General features: G+C 43.2%; 1 protein-coding gene across 2 annotated transcripts; it reads right to left on the bottom strand.

Annotated features, from left to right (window-relative positions):
• Nucleotides 1-3,907: 3,907 nt before the first annotated feature.
• On the bottom strand, nucleotides 3,908-13,210 carry chrna11 (cholinergic receptor, nicotinic, alpha 11). Of its 2 annotated transcripts, XM_018765891.2 has the most exons (11): nucleotides 13,162-13,210; nucleotides 12,885-12,992; nucleotides 11,335-11,474; nucleotides 10,961-11,005; nucleotides 10,588-10,697; nucleotides 9,699-9,778; nucleotides 7,658-7,825; nucleotides 7,001-7,195; nucleotides 6,282-6,368; nucleotides 5,958-6,067; nucleotides 3,908-4,938 (listed from the first exon to the last, which is right to left on the bottom strand). In XM_018765891.2, the coding sequence occupies exons 2-11, from the start codon at nucleotides 12,934-12,936 to the stop codon at nucleotides 4,228-4,230; spliced, it is 1,698 nt and encodes a 565-aa protein (XP_018621407.2). In that variant the 5' UTR covers nucleotides 12,937-12,992; nucleotides 13,162-13,210; the 3' UTR covers nucleotides 3,908-4,227. The 2 variants fall into 2 exon arrangements, with proteins under 2 accessions (XP_018621407.2, XP_018621405.2); XM_018765889.2 differs by lacking the exon at nucleotides 13,162-13,210 and having other exon boundaries at nucleotides 12,885-13,084.
• Nucleotides 13,211-13,418: the final 208 nt, after the last annotated feature.

The following is a 13,418-nucleotide window of genomic DNA, read 5'->3' as shown; positions in this document are numbered from 1 at the left end:
GGAATCAAGAATTTAGCCTAACAAATGAACAGTCATATAGTACGTTAGGTATGGCATTATTAACTTACAATGGCTATGAAAAGCACTTAATGAGTGGATATAGCTCTACATTAGTACAGAGTACTATAGGAATACTCTGCTGTTCATTGTTTTTGTTGTTATACATATATGATGCACAGACTGACCCCAGGAGGTCCCATGAATGCTGTTTGGCCTGCGTTATGAAACGAGTTTGACACCCCTGCTCTAGCTGCTGTGGGATGTTGAGCGAGGAACTATATCGCCAGGAGAGAGTGTAGAATTGTGAAGGGCAGCTGGGTGTCACTGCAGGTTGAACGAAGGGATGGATTCCGGTACCGCTGCTTAACAATTGGCTTCTAGGTTAAATTACCCCAGTACCAAGAGCACAAAGGCTGGTAACATGGTGCCAATATGTGTAATATTTGTCTTCTCTGCTCCCCTAAAGTTGAGAACATTATTTTTCCCAACTGTTGTATGCACCTCTGTCCTATGAGGCTGAGTACCATTGTATCTTGTTGCTATGGACACAGTCGTGCGCACGTTGTTGCCCCCGCTGCTCTCATGTTCTCTGTTGTGTATTACGTACAATATCGTCACCTGCAGCTGGATTTATTCCCGTCTTCCATATCTGATGTCTGTCTGACTCTGGTGGAACAATCAGAGCAGAGAAACAAACATCCACACACCGATTACTGTAATAGGATTGGCTCTGGGAGTAATGATCTCTATCTCAGCAAACAATTTTGCATAGTCTCACTGCTTTTTCCTCCTAGCACAACCTTTCAGTCAGGAAAAACGTCATTCTGTCAGCTTAATTTAGTCGACTTTGTGTTTCGAGGTGCAGGAGAGTTATTAATGACTCTCTAAGCAGATCTAACTCAGTCAGCTGTAACTGTCAGGGCTACCTACCGCGGTAATTAAACAGCGATCACAGCATGTCTGCAATATTGTTCACATCTCAAGGGTTTTGTGGGGAATGGATGGAAAGTGGCAGAGTCATGAGAGAGTGAAGCCATCTGTGTCTCTACCTGAGAACATTACTTTTAAGCAAAATGATGAAGTGCAGTAAACATCCATATTCCTTTTTTTTTTTCCAAGAAGAATGGTAAACCTTGAATAAAGATGTTCGTCTTGAGCTCACTACACTGGACAAACCTAATGTCACTTAGAGCACTGCAACCTTGTATCTGTCAATGCAGACTGACTGTATTTCAACAGCTTTATTTATGAACGGAGTCCTTGAAATAGGGTGATCTTAGTGGCAACATCAAGTGGTATTTAAAAGAGAATGAACAGCCCCACACTACAGAAGTTATGTTTAGACATAGACTGAAATACACACATCGGCCGGAGCCACTTGTCCCAAGTGGCGTCGCAGTGAGCCTGAGCCTAACCCGGCAGCACAGGGCGTGAGGCTGGAGAGGGAGAGGATGCACCCAGGACAGGATACCAGTCCATCACAAAGCACCCCAATAAGGATTTGAACCCCAGACCCACTAGAGAGCAGGACCCAGCTAAACCCGCTGCACCACCGTGCCCCCCTCAACTGAAACATTAATAATTTATTTTGTATATACAGTTTGTGCTTTTCTTGATATTAATATTAGTGATTTTATGGGTTTTTCAGCCATGGGTATCAATGAACTTGACAGCATTACATTTCAGATCCAACTAGCACCAGTTTAGTTAAAATTGGATTTGATCAGGGTGCATTACAAGCGGGTGTATTACAAGGGGCTGTGGTGGTGCAGTGGGTTTGACCAGGTGCTGCTCTCCGGTCGGTAGAGGGTTCAAGCCCTGCTTGGGGTGCCTTGTGATGGGCTGGCATCCTGTTTGGGGTGCTTCCCCTCCTTCTCTAGCCTTACACCCTGTGACCCTGCATGAGACAAATGGTTTCAGACAGTGTGTGTGAGAGTGCCTTATGAGAGCAGTGCTCAGAGAGCAGGCATAGGCCAAGCCTGCTGCACCACCATGTCTCTATAATAAAGATATTTTAATCGTATAGTCTTGACCATAGTTTTCCGAAAATGGTAGATACAATCAGACCGAAAAACTACATGATATGCCTTTTTTCAATATTTCCTAACCAACAGTGTAATGAATTCAGGACCTGTTCTGTGCTGTTTTTCAGGTTCAGGCTCTGATTACCTATCCCTAGCATGGTACCCTTCATTTTACAGTAATGCAGGAAATGCTACACCTGTTCTGCATAAATGTTCTACCTTTCACATCCACACCATCTGTTCCTGAATTTATATGGGTGTTTTCTGGTTCATATTAATATTCGCAGGTGTTAAATTTCCTGCACATACGAGTACTGTCTCTATCTATAGCAATGAGTATCACTCTGTGTCTGAACATATAAATGGAGATCTTTTCTGAAACAGCCGAAGTAGGGGTTTGTACCTGGGTCCTTTGAGTAGAATGAAGTGGCACTAACCATTAAGTTGCCTGCTGGGTTACTGTGCTACCAAATGGTTTTTATTCCAAATGTTCATGTACCCAATTTGTACTGTATTTCAACACCACTGTATTTGTACCATACTGTATGTTCCTGTATTTGTTTTTCAAAATTAATTTGTAAGTGCTACATTTAAAAGTTTGCCTCCCGCACATATTCTGTACATTGGTCAAACGGCTAGAACAACTTCAGCAGATTAATTTGTACAGATTGTAAGAGGTCTTGTTTATTTATTGCTTGCAGCCCTTATTTCCTCAGTGCTTAGGTTGGTGGATGTCACATAGAAAGTGCTGAGCCATGGGAACAGCTGATCAAAGTGAAATATGTTTAGAGATGGATTGATTTTAATTTCCCACCCAGAAGAATGTGTTGTGTTGAAAGAACGGCCTTAGGACTCAGCTATTTATTGCTACTCAAACGTCAACCCACACTCCTCTTTCCTACTCGCTTTCCCTTGACCTTCTCTTCCCCTGACTCACAGTCATCTGTACTCACACAATGGCGACAGCGTGTACCTCGCCACTTCAGTGATGTCAGGTTAATGCGTGCAGAACTGTAAAACACTCCTGTAAAGACAAAGTACTTTTTGAAGATTGTGTCAGACCGAACGGTATCGCTAGCGTACATGATAACTGCCAGCATTCTGAGAAAACACACTTATTCCATTAATCACACAATTGTATAACACAGTGACTCCGTGAAAGATAGAATTTTATGATGGATCAACAGTGTAGCTACATAACACATCGATCCCATAACGGATGTATTTTGTTTACTTGACTAATATCACATTTATCAGTGAGAGCTGAGCTCAGCAATCTCACACTAGAGCGTGTGCTTCGTCATGAAGGACTGAGACTAATGCCGTCATTGACCGGTGCTCAATTTTCCCTCCTCTTTCTGTTGTAATGAGTGCACGTTCTCCCGATCCTCCACTAACAGTCTCCTTCACGAGCACCTCATCAGTTATGGCTTTCTCAAAGCGGAACGTCAGCATTTCTGCCATCCTGGCCCAGCGCTGTCATCATTCGCACCCTAGCCTAACTGCAGGGAAATGAGGAAGATGCCCATTTTTCTTCAAAACAAGAGCATTTTATTTTGAGATGCAAATGCAGCAAGGCTGGGAGGTTTCATGAAAACAAATACACAAGTAATGGATTGCATCACAGAAAGACTCAGTGTAGAGTAGAGTGCCAGGAGTTTGTCCTCTTAAAAGGTTATAAACAACCCAACACCCGATTCTTCCCTGACAATAAGCAGTTTATGATATTTGACAGAACCTCAGGACAGGAAGTTAAACTCGTTGGAGAGCCCTATGTAGTGAGAGGAGTGCATTAGAGACAATGACTTGAAGTGCAGAGAACAAGCTGTCTCCGAGCAGTCAAGACGTTGGACTGATCAGCCATTCAAGAATCGTCTTGGGGTTGAGTGAAGGATCCAAAGACAAAGGGAAGTCTGCCCTTAGTCCAGATTTTTGGGATAGAACCAAATCACCGTGAGCATCCTTAACACATGGACAGCCTGTATCAAACGTACATTGTCTTTCTTTTGACATCCTGCCCTTTCATGCTCTTTTGGCAAAATAGTTTTTCAGCTACTCCTACCCCTTGCATGGTTTTTTTCTTGACATATTTCAGGACACACACTCCAATCATCTGTCTCTGAATATTGCAGACACACTTGCGATCAGCCACAAAGCACAAGGAGCTTCCTGCGAAGCACCTGCTCTTGAAGACGTGGTCACTTCAGATGAAGTCCTTGGACACAGCCTCGACAAAGTTTGGTGCAGACATGAGGATGGAGATGGTGCAGATGATGTTGAAAACACTGAAAGCCACCAGGCAAAGGCGGTCAATGACAGCGGCGGCGAACTTCCACTGCTCAATCACACTGTCATTTTCATCCTGCTCACGGAAGTGGTCGGCCACAAAGCGCAGCTCCTCCAGAATGGCTTGAAGTAAGGAGTCCACCCCAACAGCTTGTGGAGCCCCCACTCCGGTGGCCACACTTGACAACGCCCCCATAGGGAGGCCTATGCCACTGGACAAAGTGCTGGCACAGCCTATGCTGTCTACATTTTGGGGTCGCAGGGGAACGTGTGGCGGGGGGCTACCAGCTATTCCTCCTGGAAGCCCCCTCTGAGCCAAGCCGCTGTTCCTCTGGGCTGGGTCTGGGCAAAGAGTTGGGTCATCCAGGTTCTGGAAGCCAATGTAGAGCAGATTGCCATTGTTGGCACTAGCCTGAGCGTGCAGGTGGGGATGGCCAGCATGAGGCAGGTTCTGTGGGTGCATTGGATGCAAAGATGGATCTTGGTGATTGGGGAGGCTGCCACTCTGGGAGCCCGAAGAGCACCGGCGGAGGTGGGGGGTGCACGGAGGGCGCTCGGGGTCCTCGCTTTCTCCTGGACGCTTCATCCTAAGAAACCAAGCGACCCACTGCAGCAAGACCAACTGAACCTGATGGGTACGTAGATAAAGGGAGAGAGTGAGCACATCTAGGGTAAACGTAACTAAACAAATCATGATCCACTCTCAAACCTCATTAGCAAACAAGACAGATTATCCAAGTAAACATACAGAAAGTATGCCATTGTCAGAGCATGACAACTGGACACATTCTCAAAAACAAAAATCAACCAATGAAATATAAGTACAAGCATCCTTCAATTCTCAAAATCTGTTTACCCAAAATTTTTGCATAATTCTCGACATTAGATACCCAATTTTTGACTTACAGAACATAATATGTATTCGAAGGGTGTCCAAAAAACATTGAAAGTCATATGTTAATGCGGAAGTGCGGTAATGTACTGTAGTTGCCATGTCTGCATCCAGATCTCTCTTGTATGTTGGTGTGTTACAAATGAGACAGAGATGCTTTAAGAGAATGGGGCACTATGGTAAGAGTATGAAATTCCACAGAAGTGTCTGTCAGCCAGAAAAAGATCAGCTGATAGTTTTTCAGGCATGCATGCACATTTTGCCAGCACTGCACAGTTTTAGAAAGTTGTTCACAATAAACAGAACATGGTAAGTGGATCCCTGTTTGGTTTATTGTTCATCATGTGTAGAACTGATTAATTTAAAAGAACAGTGAGAATTAACTCAGAACAGTAAGTATGTAAATGTAAATTTCATATAAAGTTCTGAAATTGTGGATTGATAGTTATGTAGGTGTTTTACAGTGTTGTCGTGAAGCTTCGGAAAATTTGTTTGGGATTTTTGGGTGGACTGAGAATGCATTATTATTATGTTCCATTTAAAAAAATGAGAAATAGGATTTTGGTATATGAAATTTCAGTATATTGTTGGGAATGGATTAATTTTGTAAATGCCCGTATAACATAAAGACTGGACAGACAGGTATCTTCAGAAAAGTAGTGTAGTGGATAAGCATAGACATGGGTAAAGGAATGAAGAAAAATGCAAATAAAAGGACAAGAGTGAATGGACAAGAGAGGTAAGACAGACTCTACCCATTTGGGCATGTTTCCTCCGTTTGGCTCGTGATGGTGATACTGGAGAACCACCACTGTGGCAATAACTGACATGCCCACAATGATCATAATACTGGCAAAGTACTGCCCTGGAAAGGAGAGACACAATGACAATAAGAATCATTACCTGAATCTTACATCTGAAACACTTTATGAGGCTACGTGTCTACTCAATAAATCAAGGATGTGTGCTTTGCCTAACAAGCAGCAAGCAGCCATGCTTTACTGAGACCAGAACTTCCAAACATTTTGTCACTGCTCCTTAAATACCCACTCATTGATTCTCATCCATAGGTGACATACCTATCAAAGGTATCGAGTCTGATGTGGCTGGCATGATCTCTGCCACCAGCAGCATAAAGACAGTGAGAGAGAGCAGCACGGTGATGCCTGTGTTTTGGATAGAAAGGACAACATAGGAGACATGAGTTCTCTGCAAAAGGATTAAGGTAGATAGGAGAGTAGCATGATCAAGTTCACTCAGATGTACTGACTCAAACCTTTCCCATAAGTCCTTCCCCACCCATTCCTTTTCCCCTAAACATTCAGTATCCATCTGAATCACCTCCTTTGTCACTGTTAGAAGATGTTTCTTGGCACAAGAAGGTAATTTCAGTGAAGAGCTGCCAAGCCAGCAGTGCAATCAGGAACAAGAGATGGAGAACACACACTGTTGGCAAGGTGAGGGATGAGTGTGCAGTGTTCATCTCCAGATGCTCTGCTTCACTTGCCTCTCTCTTCTGTAACATCTTCCCTAATACCTTTCTTCCTGTGTTACCCTCTTCTTTCTTCCCTCTCAATTCAGTTCACCGAAATTGTCATTATTCAAGTGTAACAAAATTCAATCTCCTCTGGCACAGCTCCCTCCCTCCATTACCCTTTTCCATGATCTCTCTAGACACTCATCTCCATATCTCCATGGTTTCTCTCATTCACTCCCTTTGCTATTCCCTGCTCTACTCCTTCTCTCAAATTCTTTGTCCTTTTCCATTCAACAGTACATTCTCGTTGTCTTCTCTCACCCAAGGAGATTTTTTCCCCTGAGTCGGCAGGCAGCAGGAAAATGAGCAGCGTCATGGAGGAGAGCAATACGCAGGGGATCAGCAGGTTGAGAGCATAGTAGAGCGTGCGCCGGCGGATGGTTACGACAAAAGTCACATCTGGGTACGGCTCTTTGCAGCAGTCATAAAAAATCTCATTCCTGGAGCCCGGAACACCTGGAACAGCGAGAAAGGGATGGGCTGAAACTCACGACAGGGAAGAATGATCTTCTTAAATCATACACACCAGCTGATAATAATGGATGGATCTGCTATCGAGTTGAATCCAAAGCACAGTGACCACTTGTGTCCAAGGCAAGGCAGAGAACAGAAGTGGTTTGTCAGTATCCTTTTCACAGGGAGAACATGAAAACTCCACACCCTGAGCTGTATTCAGATCCCACCGTCACCAAGCATCTCAGGAACTGAATTGCACGCTGTGGAACCATATCTCTTACACATTGGCTAGCAAGGCTTTACTATCGTTTTCAAAAAAAGAAGAAAGGGAGTATTTGTAGAGTTCCTTCCTCCTTCCAAAATCAATTGCTTAGTTTATTTCTCAGAAACTTTTCATTATTAGTGTGAAAATTTGAAATAATCCTCAAGGGACCAGAGGGTCACTGAAAGTAGAATACTCACCAACCAGATCCCACTCGCCATTGGGCATGTACCCTGAGATGTCAGCTTCTTTCATCTGCAGATCCAGCAGCCACCCATCATAGGTCCAGGAGCCAAACTTCATCTCACACTTCTGAATGTCAAAAGGGAACCAGCGCACATCTACGTTGCACGTGCTCATGAAGATGCCTAGTTTACCAGAGAGACCGCAGTGTTGTACTGAGGACAGGCTGTTGGACTGTACTACTAGTGCACTGGAGAGAGAAGAGTTTGTCATTTTGGGGTCTCTGCAAATTGGAAGACAGTTGTTGACTCCAGTTCTGGCACATCAATTAGTATTCTGTTCAAGTAAAAGTCCATTCACTCACTAGCTGTAACCCCCTATCCTCAGGCAGTGTGGCAACAGTCCTAAGCCTATCCTGGAAGCATAGGGTGCTCAGCTAGACAGGATACACTTCAAACAGGAGAGCAACTCATTGCAGGGTAGCTACTCATGTTAGTCACATATCAACACACTACGAGCAATTCGGAGCCACCAGTCTAGCGAAATGCATGGCTTCAGACTGTTTGAGGAAACCAGAGCACCCAGAGGAAACCAGCACAAGAAGAACATGCAAATTTTGCATAAACTTTGACTAAATGGAGATTGAACCCACAGTGAATCACACAACATGGGCACTGTGAGGTACTGGCACTGCCCACTAAGCCATTATGCCACCTGGCTGTACAATCGTACTTAATACCCAGTTTAGGTGTTTTCTGGATGTTTACAATTAAAACAGTCCATAAACACAGAAAAATTTGGCGTAGTGGTTCTACTTTCCTGTTGAATGTTATGGGCTGCCTTGCCAGCTGGCAGGTCCTCCTTTGAGATATTTTGTCCCAGCCTCGAGCCCCTGGTCTTGGTGCCAGAAATAGAGGCCCTCACTGAGTGCTCTTGAGCAGGTGCTGAGGATGTGCTCCAGTGATGCTCTCTTTGAACATGATCAGCACAATGGAAAAACATTTTCTACCAGTTGTACAGATCAGATGGACTTGGCAGTGCATCATAAACTGCATGAATCAAGAACTTGATACACTGAGGCTCTGCTCTCCTCTCTGGAGTTCTGCCAACAAGACCTTATGCTCCAGTGCCTTTTCCTACCTGGCCCATGCTCTCTGCTACCACAACCCCACCACCCTATTCACATGTTCTGCTTGTACTGTTGTGCACATCTCCTCCGGAATCTGCTGTGCTCGTCCTTCCTCTGAACCTCGTCATATTGCCATGATGGAACATTGCCCAGGCCAGCCCTTCCAGATGTCACTGCAGACCACAGTCACACTGAGCTAGAGATGGGACTCACCGCAGTCGGTGCACTCTACTTCCTCCCTGTGTTTACCTCAATACCTGCTCCAGAGACTCTAGAATAACTTAAGTCCTTGTATTGCAGCCCTTTCCTTGCCCACATCCCCCTAACTCCTCCTGAAGGGTAACTTATTCTTCTTAATCTGCCTCTACAAGGTGATGCAGCTCAAGCAATACAGTACAATTTGGGGTTCTTCAAGGCTACTTTAAAATCTTTGTTCTGGCTCAGTTGTGTGATATCCTAGAGGGGCCTCATGTTGGAATAAATTAATGTAAATAATGCAGTGTAAATAAAAGAGCCATTTTTTGTAATTAAAAATATTAACGATTTTTACCAATATCAATGCCATGGTAAAATGTATTTGTGCCTGCTGTTAATTTTGAGACCCTGGTTCACATTTGTTTCGGGGAAAAAAAAGCACTTCTGCTCTGAGAGTCACAAATGAACTATAACTTGTTAGAGGAGCACTTTTTTATTTTTCTGATTTTGCACAATGGTGCCTCTTATTAAAAGACCTGAAGTAATTGGATATTTGAAAATCTAACATCTTCATCACTACTTTGTCACAACCCAATGAAACCCTTTAATTAAGTAGAGTTAATAGGGTTAAGTACTAACCCTTTAATTAAATAGAAATTAGCATTCATTGCCGATCCCTGAAAAGTAAGAATACCCAGAAATATTCAATGAAGGAAGAGGTTTGGGCCACTCACCTGGAGGCAGGTACTGACAGAAACCACTGGAGTTGACCAGTACGTTAGTCTTGAATGTGGAATCAAACTTGTCATCAGCGCTGAAGGTAGAAAACAACAAGCAGAGGAATGGAGAAAATGACCAATATCCATAAATCTGACAATATGCCACTAAACCTGCATACAAAACCTACTGATGTCTCTAATGACTGAGCTTTGCCTCCATGAAAATAATTTCACTAAACTTCACTAACAACTTGACCCTTAACAAATACTTTCTTCCATTCTTTCATTAATTCGTTCCATGGCCAGGGATCATTAATGTACTCTATTAATGGTATATATGAATATCAGTTTGCTTTATAAACCCCATATATATATGCGTATTCTGTTATGCCGTGAAGTTGCATTGGTTCTAGTTTCTGTAGGATGTTCCACACGCTGGGAGTAATGATGGTTAAAGTTCTCTAAAAGTAGGGCTATGAAAGAAGGGTGGGGGAGCATATGTCTAGGGGAATAAGGTGAAACCAGTAAGGTATAAATGACAGATGAGACTGAAATGTTTTTGGAACTTTTTGAGGATTCAGAGTAGAAGGGTAAAAGTGTATGGAAAAGTGCTTTGCAATAAATACCTCTTGAAACGAACTCTCCATTTGTCATCATTGCATCTCCAAAGAGCTTGAATTCAAGCATTAGATAAATCAGTGAATCCAACACTTCCAAGGACAATGAAAATGTTTTGTATGCTAGGAATAAGTTCCAGGATGCAAAGCTAATAGAGAACAGCAACTGATACATATGATGTATAAAATAAGACATAATGGAAAAGGAGGCAAATGTCAGATTTTGCAGAGATTGGATGTGTGCACACACTCGTACGGGTTTGTGTGCTGATCTGCTGGGGAGGTACCTGTTGTAAAGGAGGATGTCAGGCGTCCAAACCTGGTCTGTGGTGAATCTTAGGTTTTTTACTCCAGGGTATTCAGACTGGTTCCACTGCAGATAGTGGTCATACCAGTGCTGGGAATGAAATGCCTTCATCAACATCAACATTTTCAATCGTGTGAACATTTTATTAGTGGTTCAAGTGCTGCCTCAAAACAACGTATGCTCTACCACCATGACTGCAGTCTCTGGAGAACATGCCAGTTTAGCGTACATCATTTTACCACAGCATAAGGCCGTCACCATGGTAAATTCCATACAAAAGCTCCACAAGTCTCAACTTAAACAAATCTATTTACCAACTTGATACATGACAGAGACAGACTTCTTACTCTTACCATCTGAAGCCAGACGTTGGTAGTGAGAACCTGATTCTTTTCATCCTGCAACACACCAGCAGTGACAATTAGCATTTATTTAAAATGCTGGAAGATCAATTGCATTCATGAAAACTTAAAGTCAAGAGAATTTGACAGGTAGGTAGAATTATGAGTTTACTACTACAGCCATGGGCAAAAATCTTGGCATTGTTGCACCTTCTCCAAATAACTCACAATTTTTTCTAGCAGAGAACTCTTGGACCACCATGCAGACAAATAAGAATGTGAATTAGGGATTAGGACAAACAAACAAACAAAAACAATGAGCATATCTGTAAACAACGTAGAATAAAGCTGCACAAAGTGCTAGACGAGTGTACGGGAAGCCCTACCACATCCATGATCTGCACAAGGATCATGGTTAGATTGACAGTGAGTGGGAGAGAGTCGTTGGCCACTGGCCTCTCCATGCGGTTGTAGTCCTTCAGCAGATGTTTCAGCAGGTGCCGTTGATGGGGACCTTGTACTGACACTGGGTAAGGGAGACAAGGAACCATCGTTTCAGAGTGAAACAGAAAACCAAAAGGAGGATGAATGAAAGCAAATAAACCAGAAGGAGAATTTCATGCAACTTCTTCAGGTATGGATACTGGGCAAAACAAAGCAAAGCCAATATTACTGGCTTTGTTACTGAAGAAATGCTCATGATGAAAATTCTCGCAAGACAAACTCTTCATTACTGTCGATTTAAACGGGGCGGAGAGATGCCTTTTGGATACACAAAAGGTTTGTCCTGTTTTCACAAAACTTGCATTTTAAGCACTGACAAAACATACTTCAAAACTCAGTCCAGAATATCATATAATATTAGTTATATCTACACACACCGCAACCGCTTGTCCCATACGGGGTCGCAGGAAGAAGGAGCCTAACTTGGCAACACAGACCAAAAGACTGGAGAGGGAGGGGATACAACCAGGACAGGACGCCTCTCCATCGCAAGGCATCCCGAGCAGGGCTCGAACTCCAGACCCACCAGAAAGCAAGACCCAGTCCAACCCGCTGCACCATCAAACCCCTCCATTATATCCTGAATATCACAACTGCTCTGTACACCTTTAAATACAGCCTTCAGACCCACATGCCCAAATTTGTTCATAAATAACACATTTGTGTGCTGCTTTTCTCTCGTTTTTATTAAAATTATTTTATATTTGGGTACAAGTTGTATTTATTTGTTACTCTGAATTTTCACAAAATTCCCTTCTGTTATACGAGGGAACCTGGAATTCGGCTCTTCTCAAGAACTTTACTGTATGAATGTGAATCCACATATCCATAGAAATATTCTTCCTATTTCCCAGTAGTTCCTCTTAGCAGTGTGTACAGCTTCATTCAGCAAGGTAACATTTTTAGCCTTCCATAGCCATTAAAATATGTTTCTCTGAAGCAGTGTGACACCCTGTGAGAAGTTGCTGTAAAGCTATACCGTGTGGTAGTGATGCTCCCACTAGCAGCATGGCTTTCTGTAAAGCATGCATTTTTCAGCAAGAATATTACACTAAATATGAGTATATCTATCACTATCCTGAACCTAAGAGCTCGTGTGCTGGGATTTCAGAATTATAGGTCTTTCTAGGTTTAGAAAAGCAGAAGAGTGAAAGACAGCTAGATGAGTGCCACAAGCTTTAGAAACCAATGTGGAATAGCAGGTCTCTCTCCGCTGTGTTACCACGGTAGCAGAGAGCAATAAGTGACTGCATCCCATGAAATTGCATAAAACTATAATGAAATTCAGCAATGAGCCCCAGAAACACACATAGCCAAATACACACACACACAATCAGCATTCCCAGACATATGTCACACACCTCCCGGGCTGCTTTACTTCTTCTAGCTTTTGAAACAAGAAGGAGAATGAAAAAGAAGAAGGAAGACCTACCCTGGACCAGAGCTGAGAAACTACAAAGGAGAAACAGCGCGATGCACCACATGTTCCTGTGCGCCGGTGACAGCAGCGGAAGTGGTGCTTCACTAGGGACGGGTCTTCCTGGATATAGATGACAGACAGACAGACACACAGTCACACACACATACATACACACACTCAGACAGAGGCCAGATGACTGATTCTGGACACACAAAGTCTGGTTTCTTTCTTTCTCTCTCTCTCTCTCTCTCTCTCTCTCTCTCTCTCTCTCTCTCCGTGCCTCACTTACTCTAGCCCCCTCCACCTCTTATTCCCCTTCCCGTTCATTTTTCTTCTTGCATTTCAACAACGAACTAGGGGGTGGAGCCAGTGAGGAGAAAGGAGCATTAACTAGTGATGGAAATCAGGGTGACAAGGGAGAGAAGGAAGCAAGGATAACAACTGCCTGAGCTACGGCCAGTGCTGAAGCAGTAGTGTGGAAGTAGAACAGCCTTATTATTATTATTATTATTATTATTATTATTATTATTATTATTATTACTATTA

The sequence above is a fragment of the Scleropages formosus genome, chromosome 23 (genome assembly GCF_900964775.1).
Source record: "Scleropages formosus chromosome 23, fSclFor1.1, whole genome shotgun sequence".
Classification (NCBI taxonomy): Eukaryota; Metazoa; Chordata; class Actinopteri; order Osteoglossiformes; family Osteoglossidae; genus Scleropages; species Scleropages formosus.
This window is presented reverse-complemented; position numbering and strand designations above follow the sequence as displayed.